The sequence below is a fragment of the Abramis brama genome (assembly GCF_963993115.1).
Source record: "Abramis brama genome assembly, chromosome: 12".
NCBI lineage: Eukaryota > Metazoa > Chordata > Actinopteri > Cypriniformes > Leuciscidae > Abramis > Abramis brama.
Window position 1 is genome coordinate 39,463,450 of NC_139974.1, and position 23,526 is coordinate 39,486,975.

Sequence of the window (23,526 nt, forward strand, 5' to 3'; positions counted from 1 at the left end):
ATCCTTCCGGACTGGTTTCAAATTATATATATATATATATATATATATATATATATAGTCGTGCTCAGAATTAATCATACCCCTGGTAAATATGATCAAAAATGGCTGTAAAAAAATAAATTGCATCGTTTATCCTTTTGATCTTTCATTAAAAAAATTGGCAAAAATCCTAACCTTTCATTGAAGTAAAAGAATTGAAAGTGGGGGGGAAATCACATTATGAAATAAATGTTTTTCTCCAAAACACGTTGGCCACAATTATTCATACCCTTTTATTAAATACCTTTTTGCAATCTCCTTCTGCCAAGATAACAGCTCTGAGTCTTCTCCTATAATGCCTGATGAGTTTGGAGAACACCTGACCAGAGATCAGAGATCATTCCTCCATACAGAATCTCTCCAGATCCTTCAGATTCCCAGATCCATGTTGGTGCTTCTTCTCTTCAGTTCAGCCACTCATCAGGTCAGGAACTGGGACGCTCATGGCAGAAGCTTCATTTTGTGCTCAGTTACCCATTTTTGTGTTGATTTTGATGTTTGTTTTGGATCGTTGTCCTGACGGAAGATCCAACCACGGCCCATTATAAGATTTCTAGCAGAGGCCGTCAGGTTTTGATTTTTTTATCTGTTGATATTTGATAGAATCCACGATGCCATGTGTCTGAATAAGAAGTCCAGGACCTCCAGCAGAAAAATATGCCCACAACATTAAAGATCCAGTGGTATATTAAATTGTACACATGGGGTACTTTTTATCCTTGTGTGCACCAAACCCATCTAGCGTGTTTGCTGCCACAGATCCCTGAGCCGTCTGAAGATCCAGTCGTGTCTGACCACTGAATATGCTGGAGTTTGTTTTTGGAGGAGCGAGGAGGATTTTTCTTGAAACCCTCCCAAACAACATGTGGGGATGTAGGGGTTGTTTGATTTTTTTTAATAGGCTTTCTGACCCCAAGACTCAACTAATCTCTGCAATTCTCCATCTGTGATCCTTGAAGAGTCTTTGGCCACTCAAACCATCATCCTCACCGTCCATTAAGACAATATAGACACACGTCCTCTTCCTGGCAGATTCGTAACATCTTTAGTTGATTATAACTTCTTAATTATTGCCCTGATGGTCAAAATGTGGATTTTCAATTCTTTAGCTATTTTCTTACAGCCACTCTCTATTTTGTGACGCTCAACAATCTTTTGCTGCACATCAGAACTATATTATTTGGTTTTACTCATTGTGACGGATGATTAAGGGAATTTGGCCTTTGTGTTTCGTCATATTTAAACTCCTGTGAAACGAAGTCATAGCTGGACAATTTCATGTTCCTAGTCACCCTGGTGTGCTAAAAAAAGGTCAATATTAATGGGAATATACTTCAGAGATATTTTATTCATAAAAAATTCTAGGGGTATGAATAATTGTGGCCAACGTGTGGCCAAAAGAAAAACATTTATTTCATAATGTGATTTCCCCCCCATTTTCAATTCTTTTACTTCAATGAAAGGTTAGATTTTTTGCCAATTTTTTGAATGAAAGATCAAAAGGAGAAATGATGCAGATTTATTTTTTACAGCCATTTTTGATCATATTTACCAGGGGTATGATTAATTCTGAGCACGACTCTGTGTGTGTGTGTATATAGATAGATAGATAGATAGATAGATAGATAGATAGATAGATTTTTGACTTTAAATAGACTTTTGTGTCCTTTTTTAAATAAATGAACAAACAAACAGCCCCTGTTTCTTTTAAAAATGCTTTTGCAAGGCTGTTTTTGCAGTTTTATGCTTGTCCCCAACCCAGGCCCTCTTTGAATGTTAAAAAATTATAATAAAGGATCGATTTAAAAATATTTTTTAACATGTTTGTCTTAAGGACAAATAAAATAATATCATATACCATTGAAATTCCATATGTATATCACAATTTTAAACTATTTTTGGAATAAAATAAGTCTGTCCCCAGGTTTTCCGTCATTTCCACCTCCCTCAACAAAATCCACTTTAATAGATCCACCTTAAATATTTTATTTACTTGGTAATCATGAAAATAATAGTGAAAAGGATGTATTAGTTGAAGATGAAACTTCAGGCACATGTGCTCTTCAGCACAAGAAAATAAATCAAGGTAACTCAAGCTTTTATACAGAGTATTTTTATTCAGCGTCATTTCCACCTTGGCTGTAGTTCGGTTGAATTATGTACAACAAATATGAAAGTATTTATGTTTATTACGAGTAAACAACATGCTAAGTCCAAAAGTAGCTAAGCCTGACATGAGGGAGAGCTAATATTGCCTAATACTGCTAAAATGTCATTTCCACCTCTAAGAAGTTACAGGCATAGCTTTGGACATGATATATGCTGTTTTTGTGTGCTATTTGCATGTTCTCATGACATATTTGTGCTTTTGGACTGAGAACTTTATATATCACCATTCCAGTACACTTATTTTTATTTATCTATATTTATATGAATGTTTTGAGCAGGTTCATAGGTGTACTGTTCAACTCACAAACGTTAAATAATAAAATACATGGTTAAAAATATTTTGGACTGGCAATTTAAGTAAAAAATAAATAGAAACAATCTTTCCACCATAAACCGTCATTTCCACCACTTTCCACCAGTTTTTAAGAAAAAAAAAGAATAATGATGTGGATCTAAATGTATTTTAAATCAAGTATTAATAGTTCATTACTTACAATATATGTGTGAGTGACTTATAATAAACATAGACCTGAGCAAAAATGAAATGCTGTATAGGCAAAAATCCCAACTCGTGCCATTTAGAAACTTTAAATAAAAATGCATTAAGTTCAAGAAGTATTAAGATTGATTTTGTTACGTGATTGGGTAGCCACTGATGTTGCTGACTGATACATAATCTTATATAATCAGTTTTACAATATTATATTGTAATAAAATACATAAATTGAAAAGTGGTGTAAATAACATCTTTGAAAGCGCTCTTCAGAAAAACTGTTAATAATAATAATAATAATAATAATATTCCATGGAATTCTAAAACTGCCCACTGTTATATTGTGTTAGAAGACAAATTAATGAAGCTAGGAAGATTGTTTTAAGTGTGTTTTAAGAGAGTGAATTTTCCATAAGCTCACAGTGCCAAAAGAGCTCCTATAGTTGGAGAATCACTTCTTTTTTTTTTACTTTTGTGGGTGGTCATTGGTCAATGTATAATTAAAGTGATTAAATTAGTTCAACTTCAAACCTAATCAACTTATTGAATGTGTTCGAGCTCTTCAAGGAGCTGTTAACTGATTACCTCAACAAAAGGTCAGTTTTCAGTGTCGATCAGGAGTCAGGAGTTGCGAGCACGGAAGGTCTGCACACGGTTCGCAGTCACAAGGGTTCAGATAAATCCGCTTTTTCACCGAGCACTAAATATTAGACGTATTCCTCCTGTAGCCTATATCACAGCTGAGGGGTTAAACTGGGGGATATGTGAAATATGCATTGTTTTCATAAACAATCACATCTTCAAGTCACAAAATACAGAGCGGTTTGAGGGAATATTTCCGGGAAGTCACTATAGGCTACTGTAAATACAGCGTCACTTAATGCATCTATTGTAATTAAATGATCGAGTTATTGTTGTGGGATGATCCTAAAGGATGCTATTGTCGTGATTTGGAGAAGCGAAGAGCATGCAGTGTTTGCACACGGTTCGCAGTCACAAGGCTTCAAATAACAGCGCTTTTGCACTGAGCCTCTAAAGATCAGCTTCACCTCAGGATGCTGCCGGGACCAATCTCACTGTTGATTAGCTTCATTTCAGCATTTTAGAGTTAATTTAAACGTCTGTGGAAAGAGGAATCTCAAAGTGTAGGAGGGAATCTTATCAAAAGTGAAGGAAAACTAAAATCATGTTCAAAAAGGATTCGGAAAAGATCCATTTGGTGACAGAAAACGGTGCAAAAATGTACACCATCACGTCGGAGAAGTAAGTAGATTGCTTTCTTTATTTTAATGTTTATAGCCCACTGTTGTAAAGTAAGGGTGAATTCAGAGAGATTGGGACATTTTGCCATTGAGATGATTTGGAACAGGTGTTCCCATCAGCCTGAATTCAACTTATTATTTTAACAGGATTGAGTTTTGAATGTTTTATACATAAGGTCACAGAATGATGTTTCGTTTACTTTTTCCTCGTTTCGTGAGTGTTTTGCTGTTGCACAAGGTCGTGTCTCAGTGGTGTGCAAACTTTGCACTGCGCCCTAATCCTGGAGACATGAATGAACACCCGAGGACACACTCGGTTCGTTCGCACCGCACTTTTAAAACGGAACCATGTGGCGCGATTTTTCAGTCAGTAAAGCATTATTATTATACATACATTAAAACACAAAGGCTGCTTTTTAAAAGGTAACTTTAGGTCTTAATAAGCATCATTTTAAGTTTCTTGCTATAGTGTAAATAATCAATATATTATATTCACTAAAATATAATCACCTGAGCTCCACCAACCAGGGCATATTTATTTTATAGAAATATACTTTAATATAAAACACAAGCATGTTTAAAGGTAAATAAATTGTTTTCTTTATTTAAATGTTAATTGTATAGTATTCAGAGTGATTGGGACATTTAATTGCCATTGAGATGATTTGGAAAAAGTGTCCCCATCATCATAAATTCACCATTTTAACAAAATGCTGAGTGTTTTATGCATAAAGTCCCTGTGACGAATGATGCAACAGTTGCAACACTTTTTGTATTTCTCTCAGTTACTCAGAGACTATTTGGACTAGACCAACCAAATTTGTATATATTAAACTTGCATCATGTCTGCTGTTACCCATACCATTTAAAGATGATTACATTTGACATATCATTCACAGTATTTATTTGAATGGAAGAAGCCAGATGTTGCAACTGACCCCAACCCAGCGGACGGTTGCAACACAACCGGACTGATGCAACATGTTAAAAATGCCTTAAATTTCATTAATTAACTTTGGCTGTTTTTCTCAGTGAGCATATAGAATTCTGAAAATATTAACTGTTTTAGGCCTACTATAATATTATAGTATTATTTAATTATACAATAATATTATTGTAGCCTATTATTTATTTATTTAGTCATATTTATCAAATAACAGTTATTGAGTTTTGTCTGTTTATTTTGTCTGGGGATATTTTTTTATATTGTCTGGGGATATTTTGGGGATATTAATTTAATTTTATCAATCAATAAATTTACACTAGAAACAACCTTGTTGTGTTATTTTGGTTTAATGCTGTGAAGCTGCTTTGATGCAATCTGTATTGTGAAAAGCGCTATATAAATACACTTGACTTGACTTGACTTGACTTGTTTATGTGTAGAACATAGGCCTACATAGATTCAGTGTGCAGGTCAAGTCAAGTCATCTTTATTTATACAGCGCTTTTAACAATGTAGATTGTTCCAAAGCGGCTTTACAGAGATACAAGGATAGTTTAAAGTAACAGAGATTGTTTTGGCTTTATAGCAGTTCTTGAATAAAGTTATTTTCCAGCTAAAGTTAATTTGATTGATTCACTTCCGTCGCAATGATCATTAGTTACACTGTCAGAAATAGGGGTACAGTAGGAGTCAATTTCTGTCCGCCAAGGTACAATCTACACTAACGTACCCCATAGGGCTTATTATTGGACCTCAAGGTACATACATGTACCTTTTTGAAGGTCAAAAAGCATTAAAAGGTACATATATGTACCGTTTCTTTTTAAGGTACAATATTGTACCCTTGAGGGTACAGCCCCAGTGACAAGCCTAAAGGTACAATTATGTACTTTATTTTCTGAGAGTGTATTAACTTAGGGGCCGCTAACACGACACCGTTTTAACAGGAAACTCTACACAGACTTCAAACACGAACCTGTGAGAACGCTGATGGCGTGCACATGCGTATTACGAGGCTATTGGCATGCGCGTTTGAAGATATGTGCGCAGGTAATTGTAATTCCCTACAAACCAAGCCTTAAAAAACTACTTGTCTGGCCTTAACATTTTGATACAGAATTTTGTCACTTCGGGTTAGATACGTGAACCGAATTTTCCCGACTACGCTTTATCTGTAGAGTGGTAAAGGGATCCTCCATAAGGAGAAACTAGTTGGCACTTTAGCACCCCGCTATGACATCGGGTCCAGGCGAAGGTCCTTCATCAGATCTGGATACGGCCTGGATCCGGCAGGCTGCGGGAAAACCTCGGGATAAACAAAGACACTAAAATTAGCGTAGATGCCATTCTTCTTATGATGTAACGACGAGTACATCAGGATTTATGGGAAGTGTTCCCGGTTCCGGCTGACCTGATTTATGCAGCTTAACATTGAATTATAGAAGTCTATAATGTGTTATGTGTATGCTAGGTCAAAGAGATGTGTTTTTAGTCTAGCTTTGAACTGACAGAGTGTGTCTGCTTCCCGGACAATGTTAGGAAGACGGTTCCAAAGTTTTGGTGCTAAATAGGAAAAGGATCTACCGCCAGCAGTCGATTTTGATATTCTAGGTATTATTAACTGGCCAGAATTTTGAGATCGCAATAGACGTGAAGGACTATAATGCGTTAAGAGCTCGCTCAAGCACTGCGGAGCTAAACCATTTAGTGCTTTGTAAGTAATCAGCAATATTTTAAAATGTATACGATGTTTAATAGGGAGCCAATGCAGTGTTGACAGAACCGGGCTAATATGGTCATACTTCCTGGTTCTGGTAAGAACTCGAGCTGCTGCGTTTTGGACCAGCTGTAGTTTGTTTATTAAGCGTGCAGGGCAACCACCCAGTAGAGCATTACAATAGTCTAGCCTTGAGGTCATGAACGCATGGACTGATTGTTCCGCATTTGTCAATGAGAGCATATGGCGTAATTTAGATATATTTTTAAGATTGAAAAATGTGGTTTTACAGATACTAGACATGTGACTTTCAGATGAAAGATTGGTATCAAAGAGCTCACCCATGCACTGTGCATGTGCAGTATGAGTGTCCTGCTTGTATAGCTTGTTTTTGATTGGAGAAATATGGACATGTTGCAACCGTCCCCTGTTGCAACCGTCCCCGGTCGCCCCTATCTTTTCCTCTTTTCGTGAGTGTTTTGCGGTTGCACAAGGTCGTGTCTCAGTGGTGTGCAAACCTTGCACTGCGCCCTAATCCTGGACACCTGAGGACACGCTCGGCTGGATCGGTGCAATTCGTCTCTTTTCGTTGCCAGAACGATTTTGCAAAACGGTCTGAAACGATTTGCGATTCGATTCGTTCGCACTTTTAACACTCAATCATTTGGCGCGATTTGTTTAGTCAGTAAAAGTAAAGCATTATCGGCATACATTAAAACACAGAAGATTAAGTGGATTTTTTACCTACAATCACGTTTGAAACAAAAGTCTGATTTTTGAAAGGTAACTTTAGGTCTTGTAAGTATCATTTTAAGTTTCTTGTTACAGTGTAAATAATCAATATTTACACATGTGATTGTTAAATGTAATTGCCTGAGCTCCACCAACCAAGGCATATTTATTGTATAGAAATAGTACTTTATTGTAAAATCACAAGCATGTTCAAAAGATACAGTATAACTGAAATAGTATTGTTTTTTTGGGCACAACATTGTTGGTGAACATGGTCAACATCAGACATAAACTTGCTGTTTGTCAATCAAACCTATGACTCCTTCAAGAAATCTAAGATTGACTTATGTTAATGACTGTTGTATTCCTCCCAGTGTGTCCTCAGGTGAGATGAAGGATGGCAAACACTGTCACGATAACAGCCGTGCCCTGGAGGACCGAGAGCGAGAGAAAAAGCTCGCCAAGAAACGCCTGTACATCGTGTCAGCAGTGTGTCTGGTGTTTATGGTGGGCGAGATATTAGGTGTGTGTGTGACCCTTCCTGCTGACCTCGGGAACACTTTACAATAAGGTTCATTAGTATTAACTAACATGACCTAAACCATGAGCAATGCATTTGTTACAGTATTTATTACTCTTTGTTAATGTTAGTTAATAAAAATACAGCCGTTTGTTCATGTTAGTTCACAGTGCATTAACTAATGTATAACTAAAGTAAATAAATTAACATTAACAAAGATTAATAAATGCTGAAGAAGTATTGTTCATTCTTAGCACATGTTAACTAATGAACCTTATTGTAAAGTGTTACGCTGATTTTCTGCATGTTTCTGCACACACAAAGGCTCTCTGGGTTATAAGCACTGATGTGTGGTGTGTACAGGTGGGTATTTTGCTGGAAGTCTGGCGGTGATGACGGATGCCGCTCACCTGCTCGTGGATCTCACCAGCTTCATCATCAGTTTGGGTTCGCTGTGGTTGTCCTCCAGACCCGCGACTCGCACGCTCAGTTACGGCTGGCATCGAGCAGGTGAGTTACTGGAATTGAAGAACAGTACATTGTCGTGCCCCAAAACTGGCCTGGATACAGGGAAATAATACACTATATATGATATCTATGATTTTAGTCGTGATTAATCACACACTTTTTGTGCAATTAATCATGAATCATAATATAATTAATCTTGTGAAATTAGCAGAAGTCAGCAGAGTAGAACATCAGATTGAAGGGTGATTCTTACAAAACTGTTTTCCTGTGGAAAAAAAGGACTCATAATGACACCAAAAAACCAATTGATATAAGGAGTCCATATAATTAATAAATGCACACCAACATTTTTCAGAATTCACACATGTGTCCAGTGGTCTGGACTGTAAAGAAGCTAATGATTACTTTTTATATTTATAAAACAGTACAATAAGCAACAAGTTCATTTAGAGAAACTTTTATTATAAATAAAAGTCACAGCGTGCTTCATGATAAAAAAAACGTGACTTTACAGTCCGGAAAATAGCAAATTATTTCACGGACCCCCTGGCACTTGAGAACTCCTGGTCTACACAGAAGAAAGCCCTGTCTAGGCTCTTCCCCGGTACGGGTTGTGTCGAGCCATTCGTTAGTCTGGTTGTTTGATGAAAAAAAGATGAAATGTAGTTGCAATAAACGCATTAAGAATCCGCACAACGGAGGACTTTTATTCTGCATTTGCGGAACTGAGGAAGAACTGATGACCGAACGGTTGATCTTCGGCTGACAAATCAGAGGAAAGGGGCGTTTCATTCCCGCCCACGTGCAGAAATCGAATATTCCAGCTGTTTATTAATTTTTCTACCTCAGAACAAAAAAAGAAAAGAAAAAAAGAAAAAAAAAAAGAATTCTTGTTCTTCATTTTATTTTATTTTTGTGGAAAAAAATGAAAAAACAAAAAAGTCAATTTTCTACTTTCAATATTAAATAAAAAAATGACTGAACGGAAGATACACGGATTATGAAGCTTCAAAACCTTTAAGAATTCCGGTTCCTTTTTTGTTTTTTCATTTTTTTCCACAAAAATAAAATAAAATGAAGAACAAGAATTCAGTTTTTTTTTTTTTTTTTTTTTTTTAGTTCTGAGGTAGAAAAATTAATAAACAGCTGGAATATTCGATTTCTACACGTGGGCGGGAATGAAACGCCCCTTTCCTCTGATTTGTCAGCCGAAGATCAACCGTTCCGTCATCAGTTCTTCCTCAGTTCCGCAAATGCAGAATAAAAGTCCTCCGTTGTGCGGATTCTTAATGCGTTTATTGCAACTACATTTAATCTTTTTTTCATCAAACAACCAGACTAACGAATGGCTCGACACAACCCGTACCGGGGAAGAGCCTAGACAGGGCTTTCTTCTGTGTAGACCAGGAGTTCTCAAGTGCCAGGGGGGGTCCGTGAAATAATTTGCTATTTTCTTATTAAACCTTTAAGAATCTTTTGTTCCGAATCAATAATTCGAGGCGTGTATCAAACTGCCAGAGTCACATGATTTCAGTAAACGAGGGTTCATTACGTCTTAACCGTTTCGAAACGTTTCAAAATTTGAGTCACTGAGAACCTGTGGGTTTTACCTGATCTCTGATCAGTTTTATACATTTGTAGACATTTTAATTAGACATGAGTATAATTAAAATGAATAATGCTATAATAGCCTCTTATTGGCCTGTTTAGCTGAGCCATTCATAGAACAGACCCTGACAATTGATAAAAGAACAGACACTTGATAATCTTATTAGATGATTAGATAATTGCATTTGAAAGGATTTTGCAATAGATTTTGCAATAGATTTTGCAATAGAAATTGATTTTTGCAATAGATTTGTAAAAGTTTTTGCATGTTTAGCCTGGGTTTTTTGTTGCATTTACACTGTTCTGACAAAATAAACAGACTCGACTAAGCATACCATACCAAGCATACTCACCAAACAGTGGTTACACAAACAATACAAGACAAGAGACTTCTTCCCATTTCTTTGGCGGTTCGCACCAATTTCACGCATTACCGTGTTCAGCTCCTTTGGCTTGAGGAAAAAAACAAAACAAAAACACCTTTTCAAATCCTATTAATTAAACCTGTGTTCTCCAAATATTTCAATGAAGCTTACCTATATAGGTACCTCGAATTAACACCAATCTCCTCTTCCCTCTGAACCTCTTCTAATAACTTTTCTCTGTCTTTATACTTTTCACAATACATGACACGTTCTACCGTTTCGTTTTCTCCACACCATTCACATCCTCCTCTTGTCCACAGAAAGACAAGAGACCTTCTTCTTCTTTTTCTTTTTCTTTTTCTTTTTCTTTTTCTTTTTCTTTTTCTTTTTCTTCTTCTTTTTCTTTTTCTTCTTCTTTTTCTTTTTCTTCTTCTTTTTCTTTTTCTTCTTCTTCTTCTTTTTCTTCTTTTTCTTTTTCTTCTTTTTCTTTTTCTTCTTTTTCTTTTTCTTCTTTTTTTTCTTTTTCTTCTTTTTCTTTTTCTTCTTTTTTTTCTTTTTCTTCTTCTTCTTCTTCTTCTTCTTCTTCTTCTTCTTCTTCTTCTTCTTCTTCTTCTTCTTCTTCTTCTTCTTCTTCTTCTTCTTCTTCTTCTTCTTCTTCTTCTTCCAGGTTTTAATGGCGGTTGGCAACTGAAGACAAGAGACTGGAAACATGAGGTCAATTTAAACACAGAGACTAATGACTTGACTAGACACACCTGTGAACATGATTAAGCAATGAACCAATGACAGAACAGAACTAAAAAACATGAAAATGTAACAAAACCAACACTAGACATGACATTTATATTGCTACAAAATATTTCTATTCAAATAAATACTGTTCTTTTGAACTTTCTATGAATCAAAGAATCCTAAAAAAAAAAAACCATCCTGGTTTCCACAGAAATCTAAAGCAGCGAAACTGTTTTCAACATTAATAATAATCATAAATGTTTCCTGAGCATCAAATCATGATATTAGAATGATTTCTGAAGGATCATGTGACACTGAAGACTAGAGTAATGATGCTTTGATCACAGGATATATATTACACTTTACTATATATTCACAGTAGAAAACAGATATTTTAAATTGTAATAATATTTCTCTATTTTTTACTGTATTTTTGATCAAATAAATGCAGCAGATGCGAGTTTTTAAAAATCTCACCGACCCCAAACTTTTGAATGGTTGTATATATATATATATATATATTCAGTAAACTGGAAGCACAGGTGTAATTTTATCACTGTACTCTTGTGTGTTCTCAGAAATCCTGGGCGCTCTGCTGTCGGTCTTCAGCATCTGGCTGGTGACGGGCGTTCTGGTGTATCTGGCAGTGGAGCGGCTCATACACGACGACTTCACTATCGAGGGCACTGTGATGCTCATCACCTCCGGCTGTGCTGTACTGGCCAACATCATGTGAGACAAACCCTCATTGTGCATGCGCACACTATATATATAGCCATAATCTAATAACTAACTAATATAGTGCCTTAGCAAAACTGTTATTTGCAGTGAAAATGTCTTAAAGGTGCAGTGTGTAATATTTACGAGGATCTGTTGACAGAAATGCAATATCATATAGGCCGCTGTCAGTAGCCTAAAAGAGGCCTAGAAATAGGGTTTCGTTCCACCAAGTGGGGCACTAATTTTTCTTTTGCTCAATATGTTCTACGTTAATAAAAGGTATCCAAGCAAAAAGTTCTCCACGCATTATCCTGCAGTTAATGAGAAATTGTAATTTATTGGCGCACTATATTGACTGCGTATTGAGACATATAAAACTGTTGAGCTAGATTTTCAACCAATCAGCATCGGAAATGTAAGAAGGTCACAGCCGAAATCAAGCCAATATCACTACGCACATGTAAACATGGAGGAGGACGTAAGCAGCGCATCTTCATCTGATAGCGGCGATCAAGCTCGATTAACACCCGTAAAGTGTATTCTTCATGTCGGAAAAGATGGTGGGAAAGGTCCGCAGCCCTTTACTGAAGTCCGATGGGAAAAAATCAAGCATAGGAATGGCTCAAAACTTTGGACACTACGGAGCTAACGTTAGCTATTGCTAATAAACATGTTGCCCTCCTGGACAAACCGGTCTCATGTCCCAACAACTACGGGTTTCACCCGGCCTGCTATCGGCGTTTTATAGACGCTTGACTTGTGTGCATGTGCGTGATGGGTAGATTTAGGGGTCGGGTTAGTGTGTGTGTGTGTGTGTGAGAGAGAGAGAGAAAGAGAGAGAGAGATAGGCCGCTGTCGGTAGCCTAAAAGAGGCCTAGAAATAGGGTTTCGTTCCTCCAAGTATGGCACTACTTACTTTTTTAACATCAGAAATATATAGAGATTCCTTAGGAAAAAGTTCTCCACACACAACCTTGCAGTTTTTGAGAAAAATTATGCTAAAGGTGCCCATTTTGAAAAAAAGGGAAAACATAGGGAATTTTGCACTTTCAAACCTGTTTATCATATAAACCCAAAAATGCCGAATTACCACTTGAAGTACAAAATAAACCAGTTTGAAATGTGTGATATACCTGAAGTTGCTATCTAGGGACAGTAAACATGATAAGATTATCAAGAAAACTTATACTGTAGCATTAACATCCCAATTACTTCTCATTATGTTGTTCCAATTCAAAGGTAATATTTGAGGTAAAATCTGAATAACAAATAGAATTAAGCCAAAATATAATAACAGAGCTGCCAACTCTCACGCATTCACCGTGAGACTCACGCAATTGACACTTTTCACACGAAGCAAAGAGGACATGGAGACCAACAGACTAGACAGAGCAGGATAGTTATGATATGAAAAAAATCTCAGCTCTCAGATTCTGTCAATTTTATTACGAAATTCAAACAATAAATACCGTTTTGGTGTTTGTAATTGATCCCTAGCGGCACGTGACCCGATCATCTCTACTAGCTAATAGTAAATAAACACGAATGAACAATGTTGAAAGAAACAGTACAGCTTACCGAAATGTATATTCTTCATACATAATATCGATCAATCAGTCAAACAAAGGGGTCAATAAAACAGCTGGAGAACAATTATGTCACATAACATTTACCTCAGGAAAGCCATTTAATGACCATATAGACACGTTAGTTGGCTAGAAAAAGAGCTATATGAGAGTATTTTGCTAAATATGTGTACTATATTACATATTTATTATATTTGTACTCATATCATTAAATAAAGTTGTTATTATAATAAAAAACGCATTATATTTAATCTGAGTTATTTTTAACCTTAAATAATACTACCAGCTGATAGGGCTGTATGTAGCCTATGTATTTTTTTTTTTCTTGAGAAAAATTAACGCCTATCTATGTACCTAATATTTATTCAAATGAGTCAATATTAAATCAAATCACAAGAATTGAATTGAAATCGTGAAATTTGTTTCAAGAAATTTGTAAAAAAAAAAAAAAAAAACGTAGCTTACCAGAAATTGTACCATATAAACATTGTAACATGTTGTCACTAAACCTAATAAAATTCAGTTTAGTTACTAAAATGTTTTGACAATCACAATACACTTATTGTGATGCAAGTTTTTTTTTGCAACCCAAAAGTATACAAAAAAAAACAACACTTTTAAAAATAACAAATTTAATGGTGAATTGTTAATTTGCATTCACGAGCAGTAACTGCACTACATGTACATATTCACAGGAATGACTATTGTAAACAAGATTTAATTTTGATTTATTTATTTACCTACCCACCTCTCTCTCTCTCTCTCACACACACACACACACACACACACACACTAACCCGACCACTAAACCTACCCATCACACACATACACACAAGTCAAGCGTCTATAAAACGCTGATAGCAGGCCGGGTGAAACCCGTAGTTGTTGGGACATGAGACCGGTTTGTCCAGGAGGGCAACATGTTTATTAGCAATAGCTAACGTTAGCTCCGTAGTGTCCGACGTTTTGAGCCATTCCTATGCACATTGCTTGATTTTTTCCCATCGGACTTCAGTAAAGGGCTGCAGACCTTTCCCACCATCTTTTCCGACATGAAGAATACACTTTACGGGTGTTAATCGAGCTTGATCGCCGCTATCAGATGAAGATGCGCTGCTTACGTCCTCCTCCATGTTTACATGTGCGTAATGATATTGGCTTGATTTCGCCTGTGACCTACTTACATTTCCGATGCTGATTGGTTGAAAATCTAGCTCAACAGTTTTATATGTCTCAATACGCAGTCAATATAGTGCGCCAATAAATTACAATTTCTCATTAACTGCAGGATAATGCGTGGAGAACTTTTTGCTTGGATACCTTTTATTAACGTTGAACATATTGAGCAAAAGAAAAATTAGTGCCCCACTTGGTGGAACGAAAATGAACGATACAGCTCACGTACAGCGGCCTAATATACATAACTATGTTTTCAGTGGTGTTTAAAGACCTTACATAATGAACCGTTATGTTTTTATTACGTAAGAATGAGCATTTCTATCTACACACACCGCGGGTCCGCTTACATCGACATGTTTCTATGGTGGCCCTGAGCGGACAAACGCGTTTCGTCACTATGTTGTTGTTCTTCACGCTAGCTAAAGTCAGTGAATAAAACACTGACACAATGATGAACAAGTAACAATAATATTCGCAATAACATCGTTTTACTGAATAATAAACCTAATTTCTTAATTTATCTATGTAAAGAAACCTCATTGCTTAAAGGGATGGTTCAGAGTAAAATAAACCTAGGGTCCTTTGCACCATGACCTCGAGCCAAACCCCCCAACCCCCCCCCCCCCCCCCGCCCCCGGAATGGTACCAAACTTCTACAGTAGTACAAATAGGTTCTGTACTCATAAAACAAGGCATTGGAAAGTTTGTAAGTACATCAGGAGTTTATTTAAATAACACTTGCCTGATGGCTAATGCTACCGCTAACCCGGACGTCGACGTCACTTCACTGAGTTGAGAAAAGCACGTAAAAGTCCTGACAGAAAGCGATGCATAAGGTTGTAGTGTAACAACTAATTATTATTATTTCCGAAGCGTTGACAACATTAGTGTCCTTATGCATCGCTTTCTGTCAGGACTTTTAAGTGCTTTTCCCAAACCACTGAAGTGACGTCGACGTCCAGGTTAGCGGTAGCATTAGCCGTCAGGCAAGTGTTATTTAAATAAACTCCTGATGTACTTACAAACTCTCCAATGCCTCGTTTTATGAGTACAGAACCTATTTATACTACTGTAGAAGTTTGGTACCATTCCGGGCATTATTAGTGGGGTAATTTACAAGATACAGCCTTGGATCCATTAGCGCCTGCACTAAGCCATTCGGCTGATATCTCTAAATAAGCTCCAACTTTAATAATGTTCAACCAAGGGAAAAAAAGGCTTCTGGGGGGTGTTTGGCTCGAGGCATCTCAGATCATGACATCACTTCCTGTCGGCCACTGTAACTTCTGTTGGGTGCAATTCGCAACTTCACCACTAGATGCCGCTAAGATTTACACACTGCACCTTTAATCGGACCTTCTATCTGTTGTTGTGTGTGTAGAATGGCACTCACTCTGCATCAGTCGGGTCACGGCCATAGTCACGGTGGTCTGAGCGCCGGTCACGGTCACAGTCACGATCACGGGAAGGAAAAGGGACACAGCCATTCTAACGATAATCATTGTGACGTCGAGGAGCAAGGGACTGGGAAAAAACAACAAGCTAATGCCAGCGTAAGGGCAGCGTTTGTCCATGTGATTGGAGACCTTCTGCAGAGTGTCAGTGTGCTGTTCAGTGCCCTCCTCATCTTTTTCAAGGTAAGCAGTTTTACTTTACATTCTTAGATTCGATGAGTCCTAACTGATGACCCAGCTCACAAAAATATGATATATATATATTAAATATATAGGTTATGAGTGTTCTCTGAATGTTCAAATCATCCAGTTTTTTTAAAAAGTCAAATAAAAAATGTTCTGCAAACATTATAGGAAAGTTACTGTTGAATGTTCTCAGAAGTAGTAACATTTAAAAATGTTAGGCAAATGTTTCAGAAATTTTTTTTTTCATGATTGTTGTATAAAGAATGTTTTAGTGCAAATGTTTTGAGAACATAATTAAAGAGCAGTTAACATTTATATTTGGAAGAGGCGTTACTGGAAGAGCATAATATGCTATTTGGGTTTAATTAACTTTTATTTCAGTTTTAGTTTTTATTTATTTCCGGTTAATAATTTTAGTGCTTGAACTTAAACTTATTTCAGTTTTATTGCCAAGACAAAATTTCTAATTTTCATTTAGTTCAAGTTTTTACAACTAATATTTTTATTTGATTTCAGCTTTATTTCAATTAAAGGCACAGTACGTAAGATTTTTTAAATTAAAATATCCAAAAACCACTAGAACCACTAGTAGATGTTTCCAAGAATGTTTAAATCCAGAGAAATAAGCAATTTGAACCAGGACTCGGACCATGTCCGTGCGTCGCCTGTCAGTGATATTATATATAAAATTGTATTTTTTATTAGACAAAGGAACAACTGTTTAGATACATTTATAGACCGTAACGAATCATTGTTATACAGCTCAACACTGTTAGTCTTATTGTTTGAATTGCTTGTTTTCTTGATTTTCCGCGAGTACTATGTTTTGACCATATTTTCAAATAACTATATTTTGCCAAGTGGCTAACACAACATAATCAGATGCAGCTTTGTGTATAATAACAGTAATGCAGCGTTTTCTCCGTCATACAATATGTTTTAAAATGAATTGCATGCCATTTAGCAACACAAGCCATCCAGCAATTATTAATATGATATTATGACACGGCACTTGACCCTGCCCTGCTTTATACTACAGTAATGTTGATAATCTCATCCATGAATATTATTTCCGAGTCCCGTCGGATTCTTTTCCGCCAAATCAAGGCGTCATCAAGCTATGCCTTTGTTTTGAATAGGCGACCTCTAGTGGCGAAAAACTACATATTATGCCTTTAACAGAAATGTTTTTAATAGTTTTATTTAACAATAATAACCCTGTATAGATCAAATGTACAGCATGATGCTAATGAACTGAATTATTTTCTTTTTACAGCCTGAATATAAAATTGCAGATCCCATCTGCACCTTCCTGTTTTCTCTGTTCGTCCTGGGAACCACGTTCACCATCATGAGGGACATTATTATCGTCTTAATGGAAGGTAAAATGTCTTGCCTGTGACTTTTTAAAGAAGCTAAACGTTTTGCATTTTTGAAACAAAAGTTTCATGGCCCCCAGAATATTTTGTTGAATATCTGAACATGCAATATGTCAAAAGAAAGAACAGAGCCTCTGCTTTTAAACCGTTTTATTCTAGCTTCATGCATTATTTTTTATCAACACTTGATTATGGGTAAGTTTCATTAAAAAAAGCAACATTTTGAACAAAAAGCTGAGAACAAAAAGACTACATCCAGATCAGAGTAAGAACAATGATCATAACATAGATTAGTAGATCAACACCCAAAAGCTTCACAGTCCTAAAGCTCATCCTGGGTCCACATTTAATTCACTAACATTAGGCAGATTTGAATTATATGCTGTTTAATGTTGATGATCACATTATTTTACATATGCATCTGCTTACATATGATATCGCTTGTTTCTGCTGCATCTTTTGATCAGGAGATTCAGTTCTGTTTCAGAAGATGTGTAATAGCGCCCCCTACCGTATAACAGTGAAAACACTGAAAGCTGGAACATTTCTGTCAATGGAAGGGAAAGAGTTAATAATGTTCAAAAATAATAATATTCATGTCCCCCTGAGACGAGAGATTTCTGGATTGTGTGTCTGGAAAAAAACCTCTGATGATGCAAAACCCGTCATTTATCGTCATCTGAGGCTTTTCTGTCCAGAGGTGAGAGACTACAGCCAGTTGGAGGCGCTCGTTCCGCATGTCTTCAACCCGCCCATAGGGGGATCTCACGATAAAACGGCGTCTTTTCAGTTTCGAGTCGACTAGTGGCCTAGTTGTATCATTTCTCCCGATACTGCCCTCTGTAATGGGTAGGCGTGGCTTGGGGGTCCTCGTAGGGCAGCGAAGCAAGTGCATTCTGGGAGTTGTAGTCTTTCATCCACATGAGCCAAAAATACATTTTCTGGCTTTTCTCAGTCTAGAAGGCACCAACTTCTAAAATAATTTCACATTTCTACTAAATAAATGACCCAATTTAAATACACATTCATCTTTCCAGTGGTGAAATATCCCTTTAACGTTCAAATAACCAAGAATTTTTTTTAATATAGTCTCTATATTAGCTGTTTTAATGGCCACTAGGCATTCTGTGAAAGGTCATTTCATTTTTCATATGCTCTTCTCGTTAAAACTTTTCTTGGAACATGAAGATTTGAATTAGAGCTCGTCAGATTGTCTGCAATGCCATAATTTCGAGAAACACAATTAAATGTTGTGTACGATTTTTAGTAGTTTAATTAAAAAAAATGTGGTCACTAAAAATGTCATTCTTCCATTGTGCAATTTAAAAGTTTTGATGAGTTAACAATTATATAGAATATAGTAATAACCGAGCTAACAGGGAGCGTTCTCATTTCTTGGATCATGACGATGTGAATTGGAGCTCGAGTGTGTGTCCTCCACAGGAACTCCGGCCGGTGTGAACTATAATGAGGTGAGGGATCGACTGCTCCAAGTGAAGGGAGTCAAAGCTGTGCACAACCTTCACATCTGGGCCCTGACGATGAACCAGGCGGTGCTCTCCGCTCACGTGGCCATAGGTAACGCTTCACCTCCATATGTGACAAAACCAGTCACGAGTCGCACGGGTTTATTTGTGGCAATAGCCAACAATAGAGTTCGGGATCGTTGCGTCACGCCGCAATGCATTGTGGGAATCACGGTACGGAAGTAGATGTACTGTATAGTAGCGTATAGTAGGCAGTAGGTAACGTTGATCATTTGGTCATTAATTTAGGTTATTTTTTGGAAAATGGTTCAGTATTGCTGTATTGTGAACTGCTGTAATCGGTCTCATGATCGACAGGGCAAACGCCTCATCATATTAGTTTTCCCTATTTTCGTCGAATGCCTTGGGTCGCCGCTGGTCGTCAACCGGACGAAAACAGTGGATTATTGCACGTATGATAAATTACTCCTGAAGTGTAACAAACCCGCATAGACAAGCTTCGTAGCTCACAGAATCTGACAAGTGTGTGTGTGTGTGTGTGTGTCACCACTGATGCTTGGTTCACGGTGCGAACGATTGTTTTCTCCGCGTTTACTTTGTAGATCTGCAGATCTTGCACTCATCCATTTGTGAACTGCAAGTGAGCCTCCAGTGACAAGTTTCTACTTTTCTAAAAGTGTCTACTTTTAAACAAACAATTCAAAACGAAAGAAAACAGACAGCTCTCTGCTTATGAAAGTTAATCCGTATGCAATTTGCATTTCTCTCTGGCGCGTTCACTTACAGCGAAGATCGCCAATCAGCATCGTCAACCTCATCTTTGCAGCCGACTGTGACAAAAAAACAAACATTTGTTTATTAAACAATTAAAATGTGTGTGTGAATGTTGTTGCCGAGGGCACAGGAAATTGTAAATCCGGCTCTGGATCGGAGGTGCAAGCGCTCACTCCACAGACCAGGTAGGAAAATATCAGGGAAACTGAGGCTTGGTATTAGCCTACTCCAGACTTCATATGGATCGATTCGCCTATAATCTAATTTTTTTTTTTTAAAGTAGCGTTGTTTGGCTTCATTATTAAGTTTGTCAGTATACGGTATAGCCAACTTTTTTTGTCACGGCCCATAACTTTTTCTCTTTCTTTCTCGGTGCCGGTGGAGACCGGTCGGCTACGCTATTACTTTATTCCGATCGCTTCTGCGTTGCCTCTAAAATGGCCGCCGTTACCCACAATGCATCATTCCATAACGTCTACGCCCGAGCTCTATACACTGTATGGGTCAAAATTATCGATTTTTCTTTTATGCCAAAAATCATTAGGATATTAAGTAAAGATCATGTTCCATGAAGATATTTTGTAAATTTCCTACCGTAAATATATAAAATATGTATTTATGTGAGTGAATGCAGCACAATCGCCAACATAAATGCACAACTTTAAAAGAGATTTTCTCAATGTTTCGATTTTTTTCAGATTCCAGATTTTCAATAGTTGTTTCTCGACCAAATATTGTCATATCCTAACAAACCATACATCAATGGAAAGATTATTTATTCAGCTTTCAGATGATGTATAAATCTCAATTATTATTATTTTTTTACCCATGTGACTGGTTTTGTGGTCCAGGTTCACACATGGCTTCATTTTGGCATTTAATTCTGAAATATTCACCCGTCTGTTCATTTTGAACTCCTCAGAAGACACTGCAGATCCACAGGTGGTGTTGAGAGAAATTACCCAAGCCTGTTTCAACACATACAGTTTCCACTCGGTCACCATTCAACTGGAGCAACAGGAGGACCAAAGGCCTGACTGCAGTCTCTGTCAAGACCCCACGAAGTGAAACTCCCAGAGACTTATCCATAAAGGCGGAAAGAGACCTTTTCAAGAGGATTATTGTGGTGTTAATGCTTTAGAGCTGATATAATTACATCTGTTTTATTGTAGAATGAGGTCTTCTTGGACTTCACTGAGGTTGTGGTATTATAAACAGTGCCGTCCCTCTTTTTATCTGCAGCACTGGATACGGAAGTATATTTTACATTCATTTCTCCCATAGGGATTTCGTTAAAGCTTTCTAAGCCGTGAACCAACAAACTTGAACGTTACAAACTTTGATTTGAAGCAAAAAAAGACAAAGGTACAAGGCTGTGTGCTACAATCCCATGAAGCATTGCATACAGGATAATAGAATTAAAAACAATGGAGAAATATGAAACTACTCATTTAAAAATGTTGATTATTATTATTTTATTTTATTTTTTGTAAGTTTAGTGCAAAATATGCACATTTGGATGGAATTTGGTGGAAAATAATGTCGTTTTTTTTAAAAATACACGTTTATTTAAAAAATACATTGAAATAATCTGTGAATTTTCATTTTTGGGCAAACTATCTCTTTCAAGGTTTAGTGCACCCAAAAAATTGTCATTACTCATCCTCATGTCGATCCAAACCCGTAAGAATTTCGTTCATCTTCGAAACACAAATGAAAGATATTTTAAATGAAATCTGAGAGATTTCTGTCCCTCCATTGACAGTCTGCGCAACTACCACTTTGATGCTTCAAAAGGTTCATAAAGAGATCATAAAACTAATCCATATGAATCAAGCGGTTCAGTCCAAATTTGACTTGATGAACAGATTTAATTTAGGCCTTTATTCACATATAAACATTGATCAGTGAACATAAACAGAAAATGTAAAATGACTTGATATGTGCCAAAGGAAACCCACTGAGCCATGCAGGTAAGAAGATACTTTAGCAATGAAAGTCATTTGAAATAGGCACATTATTTTAGTCATTTTCCATATTTTCCTGCATGTTAATCGTTCTTCATCTGTAAACAGCACTGTTGTGATGCTGTAATGTACAGTACTCCTTCAACCATCCCTTAATTAAAGGGATAATTACGCCAACCAACAGTGTGTTCATCTTATTGTTGATCTTAGAAATTGTTTATACGCTATTATTTCTGTAACGCTAAGAGGACTTCATTTCTTAGATCAGTTTTTTTTGTTCTCATTTCCTATTTTTTGTTTAGAAATCAATCTTGATTTTTTTACTCCTCAAGCAAAGTTCGAAAGCTCTTTACAATAAGGTAAACTTTCCCTTGCTACTGTTCAACAGAGTCGACAGTCCTACAAAGATATCAGTACCACGATAATATGCAACTATTGTATATCGGCATACATGTTTTATTTAAAACCATCTACGTATATTATAGCTGCATATTTATGAATGCCTTGACACGCTATCACAGCGCATGATGGGTTAAAATGTCTAATTTACATTAATTAAAAGGAGTTTTTACATTTAAAAACACACATTTTCAAATTCCAAAGCTCGTAGTCAGACTGACTTACGACAGGTGAGATTTTGCCAATACTTCCCTTCATAAATGTACAGTACGCTATTATTTAAAAATAATACTGTAATTCACTGTAATGTAATACAGTAATTCACTTCCACCTTTGTGTCATCACCTCATTAACTCTGCCTTTATTAACTCTGTGTTTTCAGTCATTCTTTGCAAAGTCTTGTTTGTTTCACACTGCAATTCTGAGCACTTTTCTGGATTCCCGTGTTTATGGTTTTGACTCTTTTGCCTGGTTATTTGATCATCCGCTCTGCCTGTCGCCTATCTGGAGGGTTTGCCTGTGTTTTTAGACCTACTGCATGTTTAATGGATTGCGATTCTGGATTACCCTGATAAACGACTGCATTTGGATCCTCAACCCAAAGTCTCGATCAGTTACGTAACGTGAACAAAACCTCTTTTCCAGGCAGAAGGTCTGGTGATAGTCCAAGGCATACATGGTGCCATCTTAGGCTCTGTTCAAAAGCAGGGCCATCCCATGGAATAGGCAAATATTAGGGGAGCCCAAATAAGTGAAGTAAAAAAATATATATATATATATGATCCAGATAGAAGAGTAGTCATATATAGATATAAAACAGTATCACAAACAGTCTTTTCAATGATAGCCTAGTTATTACAATAATTTAAATTTACTACAGAAGTACTGGGATAAAAGTTGGTAACACTTTATTTTACAGTGTCTTTGTTACATATGTTACATGTACTTACCATAGTAATAACTGTTGTAGTTTTGATTTCTGTTTTAGTGTTTTCAGTGTTTCTGTTATCGTTTTCCCCTGTCTTCTGTTGATTTTGGTTTAGTCCTGTTTTTCCCGGTCTGTTTAGTTCATCATCAGTAGTTCAGTTCTGTCACCTGTGTTTAGTTAATTAGTCTTTGTTCATCATCACCGTCACCTGTCATCACTCGTTATCTTCTGTGTATTTAAGTTCCTGTCTTTCACCTTTCAGTTGTTGGTCAATGTTTAATGTTAAGGTTAAGGTTATCTTTGTCTGCTGAGCACACGCTCCCTTTTTGTTTAATGTGAAGGTAATCTTTGTCTGAGCACACGCTCCCTGTTTGTGTGTATCTGTGTATATTGAGAATTAAAACCTCGTAATTGAT

The 23,526-nt window shown here is 36.7% G+C and overlaps 1 protein-coding gene across 2 annotated transcripts; it reads left to right on the top strand.

Annotated features, from left to right (window-relative positions):
• The first annotated feature begins 3,643 nt into the window (after nucleotides 1-3,643).
• Nucleotides 3,644-23,526, top strand: LOC311093161 (proton-coupled zinc antiporter SLC30A8-like). Of its 2 annotated transcripts, none has more exons than XM_084130340.1 (8): nucleotides 3,644-3,964; nucleotides 7,733-7,881; nucleotides 8,242-8,388; nucleotides 11,630-11,783; nucleotides 15,918-16,173; nucleotides 17,453-17,558; nucleotides 18,999-19,133; nucleotides 20,739-23,526. In XM_084130340.1, exons 1-8 carry the CDS (start codon nucleotides 3,888-3,890, stop codon nucleotides 20,882-20,884), a joined length of 1,170 nt encoding a protein of 389 aa, XP_083986466.1. In that variant the 5' UTR covers nucleotides 3,644-3,887; the 3' UTR covers nucleotides 20,885-23,526. The 2 variants fall into 2 exon arrangements, with proteins under 2 accessions (XP_083986466.1, XP_083986467.1); XM_084130341.1 differs by lacking the exon at nucleotides 3,644-3,964 and adding an exon at nucleotides 7,092-7,424.